At 36.0% G+C, this 20,937-nt stretch overlaps 2 protein-coding genes across 7 annotated transcripts in view; both read right to left on the bottom strand.

Annotated features, from left to right (window-relative positions):
• The window catches only part of TMF1 (TATA element modulatory factor 1), a 30,877-nt gene extending 13,410 nt beyond the window's left edge, over window positions 1–17,467 (bottom strand). For both annotated transcript variants that reach the window (XM_059075710.2, XM_059075711.2), the window contains exons 1-8: window positions 17,035–17,467; window positions 12,982–14,186; window positions 11,124–11,227; window positions 10,342–10,468; window positions 8,006–8,111; window positions 3,634–3,776; window positions 3,090–3,256; window positions 2,638–2,794 (exon numbers count right to left, since the gene is read on the bottom strand). In XM_059075710.2, the coding sequence (XP_058931693.1) occupies window positions 2,638–2,794; window positions 3,090–3,256; window positions 3,634–3,776; window positions 8,006–8,111; window positions 10,342–10,468; window positions 11,124–11,227; window positions 12,982–14,186; window positions 17,035–17,176 (2,151 nt within the window). In that variant the 5' untranslated portion in view covers window positions 17,177–17,467. The remainder of the gene's footprint in view (window positions 1–2,637; window positions 2,795–3,089; window positions 3,257–3,633; window positions 3,777–8,005; window positions 8,112–10,341; window positions 10,469–11,123; window positions 11,228–12,981; window positions 14,187–17,034) is intronic.
• Window positions 17,468–19,244: 1,777 nt separating this feature from the next.
• UBA3 (ubiquitin like modifier activating enzyme 3) overlaps window positions 19,245–20,937 on the bottom strand; it is a 29,236-nt gene continuing 27,543 nt past the window's right edge. For all 5 annotated transcript variants that reach the window (XM_067043681.1, XM_059077865.2, XM_059077866.2 and 2 more), the window contains 4 exons: window positions 20,717–20,817; window positions 20,538–20,601; window positions 20,395–20,449; window positions 19,245–20,067 (listed from right to left, as the gene is read on the bottom strand). In XM_067043681.1, the coding sequence (XP_066899782.1) occupies window positions 19,979–20,067; window positions 20,395–20,449; window positions 20,538–20,601; window positions 20,717–20,817 (309 nt within the window). In that variant the 3' untranslated portion in view covers window positions 19,245–19,978. The remainder of the gene's footprint in view (window positions 20,068–20,394; window positions 20,450–20,537; window positions 20,602–20,716; window positions 20,818–20,937) is intronic.

The following is a 20,937-nucleotide window of genomic DNA, read 5'->3' as shown; positions in this document are numbered from 1 at the left end:
GAGATACAAACAAATGTGTGTATAAGTGTAGGTGTGTATATATATGGGGGGGTATATAAGTAAATGTAGATATGTATGTTTTCTTGCATTTACAAATAGAAACATTAATAAAATGGTTATTTACAGGCAAAGAAAGGGAATAGGGAGGGGCTAAGTTGGAAGTAAATGTTATCTTAATATATTTTGTTATACAGCTTTCACACTTTGGAATCATGTAAATGTTTTACATATCCCTGTGAAATTAAATCAAAAGTACATTGAGGTCAATGAGGGAGGAACAGTCTTTTCAACAAGTAGTGCTGGAATAATTTGATATTCACATGTAAAAGTTCTAAATGTGAGAACTAAGACTATAAAAACTGCAAAAAGAAACAGATGAAAACCTGCATGATGTTGAATTAGGTAACAGTTTCTTAAATGTGATGCCCAGGGCTTCCCTGGTGGCGCAGTGGTTGGGAGTCCGCCTGCCGATGCAGGGGGCACGGGTTCGTGCCCCGGTCCGGGAAGATCCCACGTGCCGCGGAGCGGCTGGGCCCGTGAGCCATGGCCGCTGAGCCTGTGCGTCCGGAGCCTGTGCTCCGCAATGGGAGAGGCCACGACAGTGAGAGGCCCGCGTACCACAAAAAAAAAAAAAAAAAAAAAGTGATGCCCAAAACACAAGCAACAAAAGAAAAAATAGGTAAGCTGTACTTCATCAAAATTTATTGAACTTCTGTATATCAAAGGACACTATGAAGAAAGTGAAAGACAACCTATAGAATGGGAGAAAATATTTGCAAATCCTACATTTGATAAGGGTCTAATATGCAGAATATATAAAGAACTCTTACAAATGAACAATAAAAAAGATAATATAAAACATGGGCAAAGGATTTAAACATTTGAATAAATTTCTCCAAAGGAGATACAAAAATGGTCAATAAGCACATAAAAAGATGCTCAACATCATTAATCATTAAGGGAATGTAAATCAATACCACACTCAGATACCATTTTACACCCCTAAAAGGGCTATAATGAAAAAAAAAAAAAGACAATGACAAATACTGGCAAGAATGTAGAGAAACTCATACATGGTTGGTGGGAACATAAAATGGTTTAGCAGCTGTGGAAAAGTTTGATAGTTCCTGAAAAAGTTAAACATAGGATTACCATAGGACCCAAGGGTATGTATCTAAGAGAATTTAAAATATGTGTTCACACAAAAATATGTAAATTAATGTTTATAGCAGCATTATTCATAATAACCAAAAAGCGTAAAGACTTCAGGGTATATATCCAAAGGAAATGAAAACACTAATTCGAAAAGATACAGGCACCCCAATGTTCACAGCAGCATTATTTACAATAGCCAAGATATGGAAGCAACCTAAGTGTCCATCAACAGATGAATGGAGATATATACATACATATATATATATATATATATATATATATATATATATATGGTGTGTGTGTATACATATATAGTATATGGTATATATATAGTGGAATATTACTCAGCCATAAAAAAGACTCAAATTTTGCCATGTGCAACAACATGGATGATTAGTAACATAAGTCAGAGAACAACAAATACTGTATAATATCATTTATATGTGGAATCTAAAAAATAAAACAAACTAGTAAATATAACAAAAAAGAAACAGACTCAGATTTAGAGAACAAACTAGTGGTTATCAGAGGGAAGAGAGAAGGGGGGAGGAGAAAATTAAAAGGAGGGGACTAAGAGGTACAAACTACTATGTATAAAATAAATAAGCTACAAGGATATATTGTACAACACAGGGAATATAACCAATATTTGATAATAACTAAAAATGGAGTATAACCTTTAAAAATTGTGAATTACTACGTTGTACACCTGACATTTACATAATATTGTACATCAATCAACTACACCTCAATAAAAATAAAATTTAAAAGTGTAGGGGCTTCCCTGGTGGCGCAGTGGTTGAGAATCCGCCCGCCGATGCCGGGGACGCGGGTTCGTGCCCCGGTCCGGGAAGATCCCACGTGCCGCGGAGCGGCTGGGCCCGTGAGCCGTGGCCGCTGAGCCTGCGCGTCCGGAGCCTGTGCTCCGCAATGGGAGAGGCCCGCGTATCACCAAAAAAAAAAAAAAAAAAAAAAAAAAAAAAAAAAAAAAAAAGTGTAAATAACCCAAATATCTATCAAATGATGATTTTATAAGACAAAGCCTGACAAATGTTGGTTTTCTTCCTTCATTTGAGGTCCATGGACTCCCACAGATGCTATGAATGAGCTCAGGAGTTAAACAGATTCTCCTGAAATTATATGCAATGTTTAGTATTTATCTGCATTCATGCATTTCCCTGGTAAGAACATCCCTAGATTTCATAGTGTTCTCAAATAAGTCTGAAATTCCCCCCCAAAAATAAGCAATACTGGTATAATGTAAGCATCACTTTAACAACAGTTTAAAAAACACACAATTGATTAAGCTTGGCACAATCCAGTCCTCTTAGAAAATGAGCCCAACAGGATTTATAAGCCCAACAGGATTATAAAGAAAATGTAACACATGTGCCACTACATAAGGTTTGATTCAAATTAACAGATTCTTTATTTTGCAGAAGCACAAAGATTTTAAAGACTAATTATTCATGTAATGCTTACTTGAATCACTAATGTTTCTTGCTGCTGACGGGCTTCTTCTTGGGCCTTCTCCAGTGCTGCAGAAAGTTCTTCTTTAGCTCTCATTTCACGACTTAGAGCAGCTTCCTGGGCCTCACTATCCTTTGCAGCATTGGCTTTGTGGAGATCAGTAAGTTCTCTTAAAAAATTAAATAGATGATTTTTAAGTTAAAATAATATAGTTAATTACATGACCAAATTAATGAAGTTTCCAGGTAGATTTCCATGAGATCTACAGAATGAGGAAGAGTTCACCACACAATAAACAGTGACGACAGTGAGGACTCTGTCGAACTTGCTTTAACCAGTCACAAGTTCATATATAGGTAAGTTTATAAATGTTACTAGTGATCAGATAATGGAAAAAGTGTTTCTTCAACATCCTGCTCTGATAACTGATTTTAAACGAGTTGCACACTTGTTCATTTTCTTACTTGTATGCACTATCAAGAGCAGCTTGAATACTTCGGTTCTTTTCTTCAAGTTCATTCATGTCAACTTGAAGTTGGCCAAGATCCTTCTCTTGGCGTTCTACCATAGAATTTAGTTTCTTAATATTTTCTCTATGTTGTTTCTCAACCTCTTCTTTGCCATCAAGGACCTATATTATAAAAACAAAGGTATTTTTCAATAAAAAAACACCACAGGAAATAATTGTATTCCACGAATCTCAAGTATTATAATAACAAAGAAGAACCTTAACATTCACTTCTTCTTTTTTTTTTTGGCCACGCCACAGGGTATGTGATATCTTAGTTCCCTGACTGGGGACCAAACCGGCGCCCCCTGCAATGGAAGCGTGGCAGCTTAACCACTGGATTGCCAGGGAAGTCCCAACATTCATTATTAAATTGCTTGAAAAATTCTTCCCAAATGATATACCTCAATAAATCATCCCAAATGTTTTATAAACCATAGCCATATGTTCATATTGGAAGTAAAAACAATATATATATGCAGAGAATGGTTAATATTCACCTGTTTTAAATGTTGTAACTCTTCTTCTAGCTCTTTAACTTTTTTGTTCAGCTTTGCAATAATATTTTCATTTTCTCTGTCTTTAGCTCTTAATTTCTTAATGATGTTAGAATTATGCAGCTGCTGTTTTGAAAGTTTTTCTCCTGGCAATGGCAAAAAAGTATAAATTCAAATAATGATGATTCTCTAAGAATGTGAATAGAATGTTTTAACTAAACAGTGACATAAAATGACAGAATATTTGAAAAATCACAATGCTGTAGCATTCAATGTTAAACTGATTTGGACAGCATAAGCCATGAATGCTAAAATTACTAGGTAGAAGGATGGTGTGGGAACAGGATATTTACAGTCTTAAAGAATCACTCCCCCCCAAAAAAAGAATCACTCCCACATATTATAAATTACAAAGGGAAAAAAATGTGCTCTTACAATACAGAATGGTTACCATCTTAACCAAACATTCAGTTTTGACATCACTAATTGTGCTACAGCCTGACATTATGAGTCCACTGATGTAATGGAGTGGTTAGTACACAATATCACCTATTATATTTCTTACTAGAAATCTGATCTGAATCTAATCATGAAGAAAGTGACAAATTCCTGAACATGGGGCATTCAATGGGACAACTGGACTCTACAAAATCTTTGATATCATGAAAAAGAAATCCTAGATTGCTGGAAGACTAAAAGAACATAATGGCCAAATGCAATGAACAAACTTTGATTGGATTTTGGGGCAGAACAAATAACCAGGTATGAGAGTTATTTTTAGAGACAATTGAGATAAATGATGCAATACATGCTGGAATACACTTCTGAATTAATGCTGACTTTCTTAGGTGTGATCATGATGTTGTGCTCGTCAAGAAAAAAATGTACTTGTCCTTGAGAGATGCAGATTGAAGAATTGAGGAGTAGACTACAGATTCAATGCAATTCCTATCAAAATTCCAACAGCATTTTCCACAAAAATAGAAACAACAACCCTAAAAGTCCAACGGAACTGCAAAAGACCTCAAACAGCTGAAGTAAACCTGAGCAAGAACAAAGTTGGAGGTATCACATTTCCTTATTTCAAAACATATTACTAAGCTATAGTAATCAACAGTATGGTACTGGCATAAAAACAAACATATAGGCCAATGGAACAAAATGGACAGCCCAGAAATAATCCACGTATTTACAGACAAGTGATCTTCAACAAGGATGCCAAGAACACAAAATGAGGAAAGGACAGTCTCATCAATAAACGGTATTGGGATATGCATATTCAGAAAAGTGAAATGGTACCCCATCACACATCATATACAAAAATCAACTCAAAATAGATTAAAGACTTAAATGTAAGATCTGAAACGGTAAAACTATTAGAAGAAAACATAAGGGAAAAGCTTTCTGACATAAGTCTTGGGAATAATTTTTTGGATATGATCCCAAAAGCATAGGCTACAAAAGCAAAAACAGACATATGAGATTGCATCAAACTAAAAAACTACTGCACAGCACAGGAAACAACAAAGTGAAGAGACAGTATGAAGAATGGAAGAAAATATGTGCAAACTATACACTAACTAATAAGGGATTCATAACCAAAATATGTAAGAAATCACAGAACTTGATAGCAAAAAAACAATTAAGCCAATTTTGAAAATGGGCTAAAGACATGAATAGGCATTTCTCAAAAAAGGCATACAAATGGGCAACAGGTATACAAAAAGGTGCTCAACATCACTAACCATCAGGGAAATGCAAATCAACACTAAAATGAGATGTCACCTCTCACCTGTTGAGACAGCCATTATCAAAAAGACAAAAGATAAATACTGGAGAGGATGTGAAGAGAACCCTTGTGTACTAGTGGTGGCAATGTAAATTGGTACAGCCACTATGGATAACAGTAGGAAGACTCCTCAAAAAATTAAAAATAGAACTATAATATGATCACTGATCCCACTTCTGAATATATATATCCAAAAGTAATGAGATCAGTATCTCAAAGAGATATCTGCACCCCTGTTCACTGCAGCCTTATTTACAATAGCCCAGGTATGGAAACAATCTAAGTTTCCGTCAATGGATAAATGGATAAAGAAAATGTGATACAGATAGATAGATCTATAGATAGATAGATAGATAGATAGACAGATATATAGGTAAAATATAAATATAGATATAAATAAAATATTATTTCGCTTTAAAAAAAATCTTGCCATTTGTGAAAACATGGATGAACCAGAGGATGAAATAAACCAGACACAAATATGGTATGATCTCATTTATATGTGGAATATAAAAAAGTTGAATTTGTAGAAGCAGAGAACAGAATGGTGGTTACCAAGGGCTAGTGGGTGGCGGAAATGGGGAGATGTTGGTCAAGGGGTACAAAGTTTCAATTATGTAAGATGAATATGTTCTACAGATCTAATTTACAGCATGATGGCTAAAGTTAATAGTACTGTACGGTACATCTATAACTTGCTAAGAAGAGTAGATCTTAAAAGTGTTCTCATCACAGACACAAAGTGTGTGAAGTGACTGATATATTAATTAGCTTGATTGTGGTAATCATTTCATAATATATACATATATAAAAAATCACATTGTACACCTTAAATACATACAACTTTTATTTCTCAATTATACCTCAATAAAGCTGGAGAAAAAAAGAATTTAGATGTGGAATGATATGATATCTGTCACCTACTTTCAAGTGGTTTGGCAAAAGGGTAGTATATGCGTGTGCAGAAAGATATGGAGGAGGTGTGGCTAGATGTTAACAGTTGATGACTCTAGGTAATGAAGTAATCAGTTACTCACTGTAATGCACTCTCAGCTTTGAGACTTTCAGCTCTTTCAGCTCTGAGTTTAAAAATACTTTTAGGGTATACAGAAGCAGTATGTGAACAGACCCATAGATGAAATCATTCTATTTTCTCTATAAAGAAGTTCATTAAGCAAAAGAAAACATCAGCTCACTCCCTGATTAAATTAGTAAATTCCAACAAAGTGAAATTTGATATTAATACTCTTAATAATTTTTAAAAATTATGAAACCATGTACTTATTAGCCGTCCCCTCAGTCTCTAATGTTGTAACACAAGACAGTATGCGACTGCAAGATGTCCTGAGATACAATTATGTGTTTCATGTGTTTTAGTGCTAAGATTGCTTTATAATTCTGTGTACCTATATTTCCCTCTCATTAAACTATAAGTTCCTAAAGAACAGGGAATGTGTCATATTTATTACTATATCAAACACAATATCTGACATATTAACTGTTAAATATTAGCTGAATAAATGAAAAAGAAAAATTGGGTAAAACTAATTTTTTCAAATGAAGTGATTATTTCCAATTGTCCTCAAACACTTACTCTGGAAATTCACTTAAGTGCAGTGATTTAAGTACAGAAATGTTCATCCCACTACTATTTGTAATATTAACATTTTAGAAATAAATGTATAACCTTAGGAAGAGTAAAACAAATTATAATATATCCATATAATGGACTTTAACACAGCCATTAATAATGGTATCAAAACATTTAATGGCATAGGGAAATGTAAAAGAAAGAACACTGCAAATTAGATGTATGATCTTAATTATGTTTAAAAATGTAATAAAATGCATTAAAAAGGAACTAGAAGAAATTAATATTTCCTTATAAAATTGAATTATGATCTATTTTTTCTCCTTCTTCATATACTTTCTATAACTTCAAAATTTTCTGCAAGTAGCAAGCATTATTCTTATAACTAAAAAACTTTAAGAAAAAGAAAAATTTATTTAACCTTCCTTTCCAAAACTACCTTCCTTCCTATGACATTACAGAAAGAAATTAATTCAATGTCCAACTGTAAAGTTTTATCTCATGAAGAATCTTTAATTTTCATAACCCTGTTAACTATTAATCTTTTCATAGAGAAAGTACTTAATAACTAAAAAATTAAAACATGAATGTAAGAAAAAATTCACTATCAAGTGCCAGAACAATAAAATGATAGCACATAGTACCCAAGCTAGAGATTCAGATATTATAGAAACTCCAGAATTATAACTTTCAAATATCTTGGTTTAAATGAGAGCTCTAAAACCTGTTAGAAGCTTTCTTAGGAAAGTACAAAATTCTATTTCTCAAGGAGTTATTTTTTTACCTCCCTAGAAACAAAAAGCTACGTACAGTATACCTCTACCTCTCTACATCTTGCTCCCCATCCTTCCATGAATTGTTGCCTACCATTTCTGATGTGTAAGTCCAAACCGTTCTTGCTCCCAATATTTTTTCATTAAGAAGCAGCAGCTAAGTCACGTGGTATCTTCCTGTTCTCACAATATTTTTCATAACCAACTAAATATTTTACATACCTTCTTCCATTAACCCTCGGATCTGCTCATCTTTCTCTTTCAAAAGGTCTGCCGTTTCACTACTATTTAATCTGGTAGCAAGTTCTTCTTTTATACTTTTGATTTCCTAATTAAAAAAGAAAGAATATGAGTAACATAAAGCATTACTCTCATTCTGGGCATATTTTTCAATGTTTTTCCATATCCAAATAATCACATTCTCAATAAGAATCCATAAGTTTTGTACTGTTAACCTGAGTTTATATTACCTTGGTTAATTAAGAGTAAGTGAACAACTTTGAAAATGACATAGAAGACCTAAATTCAGACATAAACAGGTTTTAATATAGAAATGGAAATGAGAAGAAGTTAACTTACAATACTTTTTGAGTATCTCTACACATATTTTCTACAGGTTAAGCATTATTTTTGAAACATTCAACTAGTATATTTCCATTTTTCACTGTATTCCTTTTCCTCATCTGAAACTCACTGCACTTACAAACATGTTGTGAACGGAGAGAAAAAACATAATTTCATAAGGTTCGATCTACTTTAATAAAGCAGAGATTCAGCAGAAACATGTTAAGATATCTTTTAAAACTACAATGGAGAAGTATGGTGATATGAAAAGTGTCCTATGATTTTAAACTTGGTTTTTATGATGCTCTGAAACTAAAAATAGCTAAAATAAACTAACATTTATTAGGCATTTAAACCATGCTTTGTATCCGTTATCATTTCATCCTTACAACATCGTGGGAGGGAGGCACTTGTACTATTCAGCTACACAAATAAGAAAATTAAGACTGAGAAAGCTTGAGTAAACTTTGAAGGTCAGAGAGCTATAAAGAGGTAGAGTTATAACTTAAACCCAGGTCTTTGAATCTTTAAAGCCCATGCTCTGAACTATCCACAACATTGATGTCCATTTCCAACTGTCAAAATTTCATCCATCAAGGTCCAGTAAGAGTGTCCTGTCTTCTATGAAATCTTCCTCAGTTCCTCTGATCAGAATTCATCCTCCATGATACCATTTCAAAGTGCTTATTCAACTGACTACTACTATACATTTGTTAACATCATTTGTCTTCCAACAGTAGAACAGCAAACTCTTCACTTAAGGTAATTAAATTCACCTTTGAATTTCCTATGGATCCTAAGCAGGGGGTTCATACATGGCAGTACACATAAAATGTATTAAAACGTAGGACACAAGTTTTTTCCAGCTATAATTAATGGTTTAGATCTAGTTTAGATCTATAATTCAAAGTGCACTACAAAAGACAAATATTACTTAAAATCTACCTTTTGTACTGTATTCAGATGGAATAGAGCAAGAACATGAAGAGTTAAGTTGGTTAGATAGTCTCAGGTTATTATTAGTGCCTAAAATGATACTAATTAAAGTTGTTAATTAAAGCAACCAAGCAGACAGAAGTATATCATATTTCTTTTCTGTAAGAATATATAGAGAAAAATTATAAATATTAACATTAACATTCATCAAGAAGGGGGAAAACAACCTCAGAAGGGCAAATACTGAGAAATGTTATAATACTTGGGATACAAGCAATAATTACTAACCTTAATTGGTTACCAATATCTGAAACAGCCAACTGTTCCAAATTATAAGAATTAGAACAAATAGTTCCCAATCAGGGGCAATTTTGCTCCCAAGGGGACATTTGGCAATGTCTGGCAACATTTTCAATTATCACAACTGAGGGGGGATTAGGTTGGGGTAGAGGAGGGAAAGGTGATACTGGCATCTTGTAGGTAGGGGTCTGGGATGCTGGTAAATACCCTACAATGCACAGGACACTCCCATACAATATAAAATTATCCAGCCCAAAATGTCAGTAGTGCTGAGGTTGAGAAATCCTACATTAGAATAAATCAACATTTTATTCTAATATTCAATGTCACTAATCATTAGGAATTGTTATTTTAAAATTACTTTGACTTGAAGGAGTATATATATATATATGTTTGAAGTGGAAGGGAAAAATAACAAATGAGAGTAATGGCAATTTTTTAAATTTATAGAGTGCCATTTAGATTTAAGTGTTATTTATTTTGATGGACTTATCATTTATAAAAATTATTCTAAAGATCCTTGCTATATATCTTGCAAGGACTTACACATAAATTATACAAATACTGGCTTAGATTTTTTTCAAAGTATCAAAAGTCTGTAATCCTAGAGGTGCGAAAAATCTAAAATTTAAGTGTTAATATACTACATGGTATCCTTTTAACCTTACTTCTTTTTTCCCGTACCAAAATAATAATGCATTCCTCAAAAAAATATGTCTCTGTAGAGTTTATTTAATATTATTTTAAACTTCCATTACCTTTTTAGCAGCATCTCTCTCTTTGCAGGCTAGCTGAACTTTCTTTTCTGCTTCTGCGATTCTTTGAGTAAACTCATCTTTCAAGGAAGAAATGCTGCTGCTCTCTTCTTTCACTCTGATCATTTCACTAAATTTAAAATAATACTGAGACTGAAAATACTTGTTTATATATTCTAAAGTTAACAGATGAGTTAGTTTGCAAAAAAAAAAAAAACTAACATTCTCTTCAACATACACCTTACTAAAACAGATTAATTTTAGGCCTGTTAACTTTTAAGAGAAAAATTCCCTGCTTAATTTATTTTAAAACACTTCAAAGAAAAACCCATTAGAAATTGAAAATGTCACCAATACATGATGTATAAAAATTGCAAAAAGGTAACTAAAACTTTTCACTGTTAAATCTTAATTGTGTCACATTTTACTAATCAGCTCCTGAAAGCAAACTAGTACTCAGTATTTTTTTAAACTATAATCTCAGTTTTCTCTAAATACAACTTTTAAATCTCTAATACTAATAGATTATTAATAACAAAGGGGAAGAGGGTTTTTTTGTTTTTGTTTTGCAAAACACCTCTCTTCAGTGCCAGTGGTAAAAGAGTAAGATAATTTGAGGAGAAAAGTAATCTCTAAGGGTAGAATGGAAATACCATTCAATTCTCAATAATTATAAACAAGTTAAAATATAAAATATTTTAATTTTAAAAACATTCTTAAGTAATAACCAAGTGTATGGACCACTACAAAATGTGTAAAATTACTCACATTTGTAAAGTACTTACTCTTTCAGATTATCATAAGCTTCTTCTAGAAGTGCTTTTTCTTTACTAAGAGATAATAACTGAGCTTCCCTTTTATCCAGTTTCTCATTCAGAAATTCAACTGTCTAGATAAGAAGAATACACAAAAGTCCAACATTTAACTTTAAAAGACCATTTTTACATGCAAGTGAAAAAGTAAAGGCCACCAAATCACTGTAATAGATAAAACAGCATTATCTCATAAAAAGAATTAAAAACAAAACTGGGAACACAGCAGACACAGAACAGCAAGAACTCACACACAGTGGGTAGGAGGGTATAAATTAGTACTACAACCACCTAGTTGGTGGTTTGGTAAAACGCTTTGGAAAACAGTTAAGCAATATCTAGTTGAAGATCTACATACCCCTTCATGTAGAAAATTCTACTTTTAGGTGTACCTCAGAGGAGAAAACTCTTTCATAAGTGTATGAGAACATTTACAGCAATTTGTTTGCAACAGCAAAAATGTGGGAAGAGTGTACATGACCACTACAAAAGGAAGGGAGATGAGATGCAATCAAAAAGATCAAAGAGGGGCTTCAAAGCTTCTACTAATGTTCTCAATCTTATCTGGGTACTGGATATACAAGTGTTGGTTTCTCCATATTATTCTTCAACCCAAACATGTAACATGCAACATTTTTAGCATGATACACTGCATTTTAAAAATGAAATTAATTTTAGAAAATCGATAGGAATATAATTGTTAAATCTCCAGAATATATTAGTATAAAGCTAAGTAAAAAGGAATGGTTAGACTATCTTATTCCTTAGGTCCTGCTAAAGCAGTGATACACTTGTGTATGAGGGGAGGAATGGTGCCTTTTGTACTAAAAAATAAATAAATAAAGTCTACCTGATTTAGGTCTAAATTAACTTAGAAATCACTTACCTTCTAACAATGGTTCAAATATATATTAATAATAAATAGTGTTGGTTTCTAGGAATTCAAACTGTTATTACAGCTAGAGCATGGCATTTTGTTTGTGAATAATATTAAACCTAGGTGACAGAATCTGGCACTTTTTTTACTTTAAATAATTCAATACATGACACTTAGAGGACATTTCTTCAAGATATCCTGTATCTCAGAAGAGTCTATTAAAGATTCCAGATCCAACTCAATTTCTACCCCTAAAAATCAGGAAAAACGAAAACTGTGACTTAATGTTAAAGAATTTACATCACTTTCCTTTTCTACATATTAGGTAAAAGCAATTTGTCATTCCTAAACAACACTTTTGCTCCCTGGACATTTCCCTTTCTTACTCATTTAAGATAGCTATCAATAGGAAATATCAAAAACAACATAATAAACAAACAAGCAATTAATAACAACAGAAAAACATCAATGATCTGAGACCAAATTTTTCATTCAAGACTTGCTACAAATAATGTGAACATGCAAACTTTTTTTGATATAAGAAAAATCATAAAATATTTAGATTTGTTTGAGTACTTCTATCTGCAAAGGAGTTGAAGGTATCTGTTTACATAAGAAGACAGTCCCTTGCAAACTACTAAATTAATGAGTCCAGCAAAAGAGAATATTAAGGTGATAAGGACTCAACAGTAATGGCCTAAGATGGAAACTTTTTTATGCTTAGTTATACTGAACTATCAACTTATGCTACCATACTTGCCTTCGAGAAATTTCAAATAATTTAGCATCAATAATTCTTCAAGTTTAAGATCCTTAACACGACACTTAAATGGCAAAATGCTTGTCTTTTTTAATCAGTACAAACCATTAGGTATCACTGAATATTAAAAATAAACCAATGATTTAACCTCTGAAAAGCATATCAAAAAATCCCCTTCCACTTCCTAGAGTTACCTTGAATACATCTTCCTTCTCAGAAAGTGCTTCTGGCTCACTTTCAGGAGCTTCGGGCTGCTCAGCCACCTTGTCTAGGACAGTATGCCCTTCATTTACTGGTGTAGAAGAAACCAAGATATCAGGCTGTTCACAGTTAACAGGAGTTGCACTTCGTCCACTTTCTTCCATTTCTGTTTCTTCAGTGGGCATAATTAATGTTTCATTTGCTTCTTCAGGTTTTCCTTCAACAGACTCAACTGTTTTAGCTTTTGGAGTTGAAGAATTAACTATAATAGGTACTAAAGCATATCCCTTGCCTGACAATTCATCATCTGAATTGATTTCGCTTACACTACGGCTATCTAGTGACTGTACACTAAACGAGTCTATTCTTTCAAAAGCATCAGATGAGCAGCAACTCTCAGTGAGTTTTTGGAAATCATCTAAACGATTATATTCAGGACAAGCAGATGCTGAGAGAAGCTGAAAGGATGTCTGCATCAAGTGCAGACTTGATTTTGAATCCGTAGTCTCTTGTCTCGAACTTGCTGAGCTCTCACTTATTACACTTTCATGATCTAAAACTTCAATATCACTAGTGGTAGAAGTACCTGATGAGAAGGTACTAACAGGAGGAGAAGGTGTATTGCTCTGTCTGTCTTCATGTTTTTGCTCCTTAGGTTCCAAAGCCATGTCCTTTGTTTCCGCTGTGAGAGGCTGTGTAGGCATATTAGATACATTTTCCCTAGTTGTTTTCACATTAGTTACACTTTCAGATACTTTCAAATGTACTGCTGACACCTTTGTATCAGATTCTTTATTAAGAGTTTCTTCATGCTTGTCCTCAGTTTTAGGAGACAGAGTACTGGCTGCCAGAGTTTCCCCCGATACAAATGGAGGAGAGTCTTCTACTTTCGACTCGGCGGCTTCAGTTGTTCTCGACTGTCCAGCGTGCAAGGACTCCTGTAAGGTGCTTTTCACTTCTTCTTCTGGTCGCTGTGATTTAGCTGGTGGTTTTGATACCACTGGACTCTTCTGAATGGTCTGGACATCGGTGGGAGAGAGAAAGGCACTGAAGAAATTTTCAGATTCATCTACCACAGTTCTCCGAACTGGCTTTGTAATTGCTTTAGGAGAGGCTACCGGTTGATTCTGAGGTTCAGTGTTGGATTTTAACCCCCAGGTTGAAGTATCCCATCCTCCACTGACAGGGGGACTTATTCCTTTGACAAAAAATATATATATATATTAAAAAAATATATACCTATATATAAAGCATTTAAATTACAGTCATTAGTATAAGTCAATATAAATATGTTTTTTAAAAACCCTACAGAATACAACCCGTAATTTGGACCTGTTGAAGTCCTTGCTTACTATGTAATTAATTAGTTCATCGTTTAACTTTGGGCCTTAAAAAGGAAAACTGGTGTGCATCTGCCAAGAGGAACAAGGAGCAAAGCTGAAAGACTAGATTGAACCTGGCCTACCAGAAGCAAGTATGTTATTCCCTCCTACAACAAATTAATAAAGTAATGGTATGTGTTAATAACCAATGCTAAGTCCAAGATACATATGATGCATCTCATAATAACGGGCAGTATCTTCACTTACAGGTCATGTGTAGTCATGGCAAATAGAATCTACCTTCTAAACAATTAGTTCCATATTAATTTTATTCTTGTAATATCAATGATAAAACATGGCTATCAGCTAGACAGATGGCAACACTCAAAAACTGAACCAAGGGCTTCCCTGGTGGCGTAGTGGTTGAGAGTCCGCCTGCTGATGCAGGGGACACGGGTTCGTGCCCCGGTCCGGGAAGATCCCACGTGCCGCGGAGCGGCTGGGCTCATGAGCCACAGCCGCTGAGCCTGCGCGTCCGGAGCCTGTGCTCCACAACGGGAGAGGCCAACTGAACCAAAAATACTGGTGACAAATGTCCTTTTTCAAAGATCAAAGTAAACTGATGGGAACAATAACTTCTAAAGGGCAAATTCATTTTCATCCACTTAATGACAAGCTCATTCTCCAAGTCCCACTCTCCAAACCTACTCTGAGAAGGTTTTGTTCTCTTGCTAAATACCAAATTATGTTAGCAATTATAGGTCATATGCATTTCAAAAATGCACATTTTTAAAAAAGTATTGCTTTTTGACAAAGACAGCAGTTTACACTAGGATTTTTTTTTAAACACTAAGGAGAAAAAAACCATCTTCTGAGCAAAAAAGGTAATTCTAGGGCTTCCCTGGTGACGCAGTAGTTGAAGAGTTTGCCTGCCGATGCAGGGGACGCGGGTTCGTGCCCCGGTCCGGGAAGATCCCACATGCCGCGGAGCAGCTGGGCCCGTGAGCCATGGCCGCTGAGCCTGCGCGTCCGGAGCCTGTGCTCCGCAACGAGAGAAGCCACAACAGTGAGAGGCCCGTGTACAGCAAAAAAAAAAAAAAAGTAATTCTTTTAGTCATACAAATAATATGTTACTGAAAAAAACGATAATAAAAAAGGCATATTTGCTAAAATATTTAAAGCATTTCTTTAAAAAAATTTCTTCCATTTCTAAATTCACAAGTGGCTGAGCAGAATCATCAGAAACTGCAAACACTTAAAAGCTGGTGGGCAGAGCACATGTACCTAAAAGCTTCTAAAAGTTAACAAGCCCAATACTAAATCCTATCCTTAATATGACTTCGGAGATAAGTAGGCAATTTTAGCTTGGGGATACAGTTTAACATCCATTTGTTCAGTATACTAGAACGGTGAAAAAAACCGAGAAAACAAAATTAAAGACACAAAGGAACAAGCAAAATAAAATCTGCTGATTAGTTTAATTTATTGTCATGGCAACGAATGACAGAAGTCAAATTTGCCTGTTGGAGAAAGTTTTATATAAATCGCAAGGTTATGTGATATCCACTTAAATCTCTCCATTCTGAAGACTGGTCATTTTTGAGTGACGGCGACGTAAAACAGGTGATCGGTCAACATTTATGGCAATTCACTAAGACCTGAGTGTATTCTGGATAACTTATTTTAAAAAAAAAAAAGAATTATAGAGCAGGATTCGAGCCCCGGATTTCATAAAAGGAGTATCCTTACATTTACAATTCATATTGTCTCTTTTAAAGTTAAGACATTCAAAACGTGGGGTAGCCTGAAAAAAGGAAGTGAAGCTCCTCCCACCAAGATCCTATAACATCTTGGAAAAAGTAACAGGATGCTGACAAAAACACATGAGCCAAAATATCTTAAAACGATGCACCTCAAATTTAGGTCCTGACATCTCAAAGACGTAAAATGAGGAACAGAAACCAGAAAGGAGTCGTCAGGAATATCTTACTCTTTCTCCCAGAGGTTCACAACCCCAAAGTCGGGCCAACCTGTACCCCACACACCAAAAAGGAGAAACTGTTGCTTAGACTTAGAGCTAAAAGCAGCTGAAGATCCCTGAAAAGTGAAGCCCAGGGACTCTGAGAAAGAGAGACGAGGTTATTGGAGGCTAGACCGCGACGCGACCCGAACTCGCGGGCCGCGCCCCCCCGACCCTCCCGCGGGCGGAGTGGCCCAGAGGAAGGGACCACGACGCCTCTGCACCACGGAGGGCAGCGCCAGAACTCGAGGAGCTGTTTCAGGAGAGACGGCCATACAGAGCCCAGGAGGAGCGCTGCACCCGCTAACTGTTTGCGACTGTTCTTCCCGTCCCCGCGGACTGATTCCGATATTGGGCTCGGAAAGCGTCCCGAGCGCGCCGCCGGCCCGGGTTCGAGGGCCTGTGATGCGGCCGACGTGGAGGGAGGGCGCGGGGCCACGACCAACGAATCAGGTCCCCGTCAGCCCCCACCCGGGGCCACAGGCAAGGAGGGACCCAGGGCTGGGTTCTCCCTCGGAACCAGAGCAAAGACCAACTGAGAGGCCAGAGCAGGGTTTGGGGCAGGGCTGGGGACCAGGACTTGATCAGAAATTCCGTCGCTCAACGAGGCGGGAGCCCCCACTCCCCCACCCCCGCCGCTTCACCTGTCGGTCTCGGAAGAGACGCCCGCGGGAGCGCAGTGACGCCGCCTCTCGCGCCCTTACCCGGCTCTCCGTACGGAATGGTCTCGGCCCAGGCGCTCGGCTCCTCTTCCTGGATGTCCAGGACCCTGTCGATGGACTTCTGGGCCTGAGACAGGGCCTGCTTGGCGAAGCTGGAGAGCTGGGAGGCGTTGAACCAGCTCATATCCCCTCCTCAGCCGCCGGCGACGGCCGCGGCGGCAGCACCGAACTGGAAGGCCGAGGGACAAGTCGACTGCCGCGGACCCGGCGGAGGGTCCACGGAGAGCCTCGCCCCCTTCTCCACTCGGCGGGCCCTGTCAGCGGGAAGCCATGACCCCGCAGGTCTCCCCCGAGCCGGGGACGTCACCCTCAGCGCTTTCCTTACAGCTGAGTCGAAAGACTCAGACTGCGCAGGCGCTGGTTGCTTCCACGTACACAACCGGCAAGTCGCGGAGCCCGAAGTTCCGCCGATAGACGGAAGAACCGAAGAACTTTGACGTCACTTCCTGGGGCCCAGGATTGCCCGTAGTTATGGAGGAACGCGGAACGGTTCCTCTGGAAACTGATTCCAGACGTAGTGCGGCGATTGTCAGCCCTGGGAGGAATTCTGTGGCTATATCAGCAGGGGCTGATTCCTCCGGGGGGAATATGCGAGTTCTGAAATGAGTTCCTTCCTGGAAAATAGTTCTTGTATTAAGAGCTAGAGCCTTGCCAGCAATAATTGAACAGGGAAGTTGGGTCTTGCGTTTCTTACTTAGCGTCTCCTCTGTTAATCAGTTCTGTGTCAACTTGGCCTTAAGAAGGAACTCTGGGTTTGGGTCTGTCTAAAACTACTGGGCATCGTATAAAAGGACCTGATCCAGCCCACCTGATGCAAGCAAGTAAAAAGCCGTCTTCCACAATAAGTAACGAGAAATCAGGACAAGGGCACAATCTCCCCCTTAAGACAGAGGTCCACCCTCGGCCTCAGTCAAAACAAACCTGGGAAGCATTAAAACTATTACTCTTAATATGTACTGTGCATATTATTCAAAGTACAACTTTTTTGCATGTGCTCTTCAAACAAATCAAATTGGTGGCCTTCCTAATCTAGTCAGCAGCTGTTCGGTTTGGCCCCCATAATGTTAAAATTCTACCAACATCCAGATTTCACAGAAAAATCCAGACGTCCAGCTGATTTTGAAACATATGTACACCAAAAAAAAAAAAAAAAAACAAACAAACAAAAAAAAAATATGTACACCAACATGCAACAGTCAGCTGCAGCAGTTGCCACTTTTGACTAATAATTTTCACTCCAATATGTCACAGACCCCACTATTCTAAGTACACTCTTCCTAATGTGGTTATTTACCTCACCTGTTTCCCCTACACTTAAGTATTTTACCCCACTGCAAGGAACCATACCATAAAGAAATTATTATTAGCCAGATTTAAACTCTGCCCTTGAGAAGTTATGATGTTCTGATGATTTTACCTAACTTCTGTAAAAATGTGCATATTGAAACTTTTACAATTTAGTAATCTACACAGTAGTACTAAGTAACTCAGGTAATTTCAAACAGCTTAGCTAAATAGCCTGAGGAGGAGGTCAGGTTACGCTTGGAATCCCTTCCTGTTCCAAGACTTCTAATTGTACAGCTTGAGGTAAATGACCTAAACTTTCTAAAACTATTCAGCTCTCAGATGAAGATATTATCACCTTCTCACAAGGCTACTTTGAGAATTATTGTAGCGCCTGTATATATCACCTGTAAACTGAATCTGTAACTTTTTAAGGAAAGCATAGACATTTATGCCATATGATTTTATAATGAAACAAATTATTTGTCAATATAGAGCTAGAAATAAATGAAAATTTAACCCAGTGACATGTAATCATAAAGCTTTTAAATAGAAACCTGCCATCCAAGTCAAAAACAGAGAACATGTATGACATGTTCCCACACTAAGATACTAAAACTCATTTTCAGTATTTATGCTTAATTTTGTTTTAAGCCTTAGTCTTTTAGGAGGGGGAAAAAAGCATTTTTAAGAGGCGTTAATATAAAAATATAGTCATTCCATTTCATTACCTTATTATGTTAGAGAAAATTAAATCAGTAGATACTTATTGTGGCTAAAATATTAATTCAAGTACCATAAAATTTTCGTATTAGTAAATCTGCTACATATGTAAAAATTATTTCTACCTTACTACAGAACTACTTACTATCCTTAATATACTTTAAAAAATTTCAGTGAGAAAAATAGACAATATATGATTTTATTAATAAATAGTGTGAAAGCATCAGTGATAACTGTTTAAACATTAAATTCTTTTAAACATCCATGTCTTGGCTTTAATGTTGGGCATACTGGCCTCTATGGCACTGCAAGTAAACACATGAAAATACTTCCCATTTCCATGCACAGGTATTCAGCTATAACACCATTTACAAATATTACGAACAAGATAACTTTTGCAATAATATTCATTTGGACAGCCACAATTAAGTGAATATTAGATCAAGCAAGAAGTAGGCTATGTTCAATATGCTCTAGACATCAGGTTGTAGTATTTAATGTTATTTAAAACTTAAGTTTCTTATTTTTTAAAAGGGACATCTTTTGTATATGTGGGTGCTCAAATGAAAATTGTATATGTGGGTGCTCAAATGAAAACCGAAGAATGCATTCTTTGACCATAACAAAATTCAAATACAAGAGGGAGTTTGCCTCCTCCTCTAAAAGAAGCAATACATTTGCTCATAATCTCTCTCTCCAGGCACCATTTTCCATATTACTAATGAAAATGCTAACAAGCACCAATCCCGAAATTCTGTCTTCAAGGGAAAGTTATAAAGTTAAAAAACAGTGGCTCATTATAAAAAAAAAAGTCAAATTCCAGCAACACTAATGCTAAAAATGACATCTATTAAATTTCTTAGCATCCAAGAAGTATAATATTTTCATGAGTTTTCTATTATGTGCAGATTCCTTTTCCTTAAGAAGTAAAATGAAGTTTGAACAGTACAGTCTGTGGTGTAGTGACATCAGCAACTGCCAGTTCTTGCCCATCAACGAGTCCCAATTCTAAAAGAAAAAAAGTACAATTAACCCAAGCAAAAAAACTCAACAAAATAGATAATACACACATATACAAACTATAAAGAATCATGGGCTAGATAAACCTCAAAATCCAGTTCTCTTTATTTAATCAAGGTAGTATTATATTTGATTTCCTAGAGATTTTTTAATATTCTACTAGAAGAGCAATAAACTCTATTAATGTTGCTGAAGATATAAGTAGGATGGTACCACCATTTAAAAGCATTAAGAGCAAATCTAGAAGAAGCAGTTATTACTTTTACCAGAAAAAATAAAGAAGAAATTGATTAGTAACATACTCATTTAAAATACCTTTCAATGTCTTGGAGAGATTTGGCCTTGTTCGTTCTTCAATAGAGGTTACTGACTAGAAAACAATAATGTAAAGCACATTAAGTGAAATTAAACTTTTAATATAATTTTGTGGAAAAGAATAAAAACTGAACACTGATCACCTGTAAGTAAAGTGTTCTATTTTTTCCCTCTAATGTGGCTGTGATAGCTGGAGATTTCATCTGCCTAAATTATAAGAAAAACAAAATCAAAGATCACTTTTTAAAAAACAATCCTAGTTTTTAAAGTTTTAAAGTCAAAAAAACTCTCCTACAACATAACAAAAGTCTTGAACACTTACAGAGAAGCACTATTGGTTAGATAATCCAAAACCTCCTGCAGTTTAGCTGATGGAGAAAACTGAATGTTTTGAGGAAGCTGGCTACAAGCTGGGCAGTTTTCCTAGATATAAAACACAAATCACAGTGGCACATGTACCAATTACAGTCTCTTTACAATGGTGAAATGAAAATCAAGTTGTTTTATAAACATGCATATTCCCTATGAACAAATTTGTATGTT

Source organism: Kogia breviceps, chromosome 10 (assembly GCF_026419965.1).
Source record: "Kogia breviceps isolate mKogBre1 chromosome 10, mKogBre1 haplotype 1, whole genome shotgun sequence".
NCBI lineage: Eukaryota > Metazoa > Chordata > Mammalia > Artiodactyla > Physeteridae > Kogia > Kogia breviceps.
The sequence above is the reverse complement of the archived record's forward strand: the minus strand, read 5'-3'. Positions and strand labels throughout refer to the sequence as shown.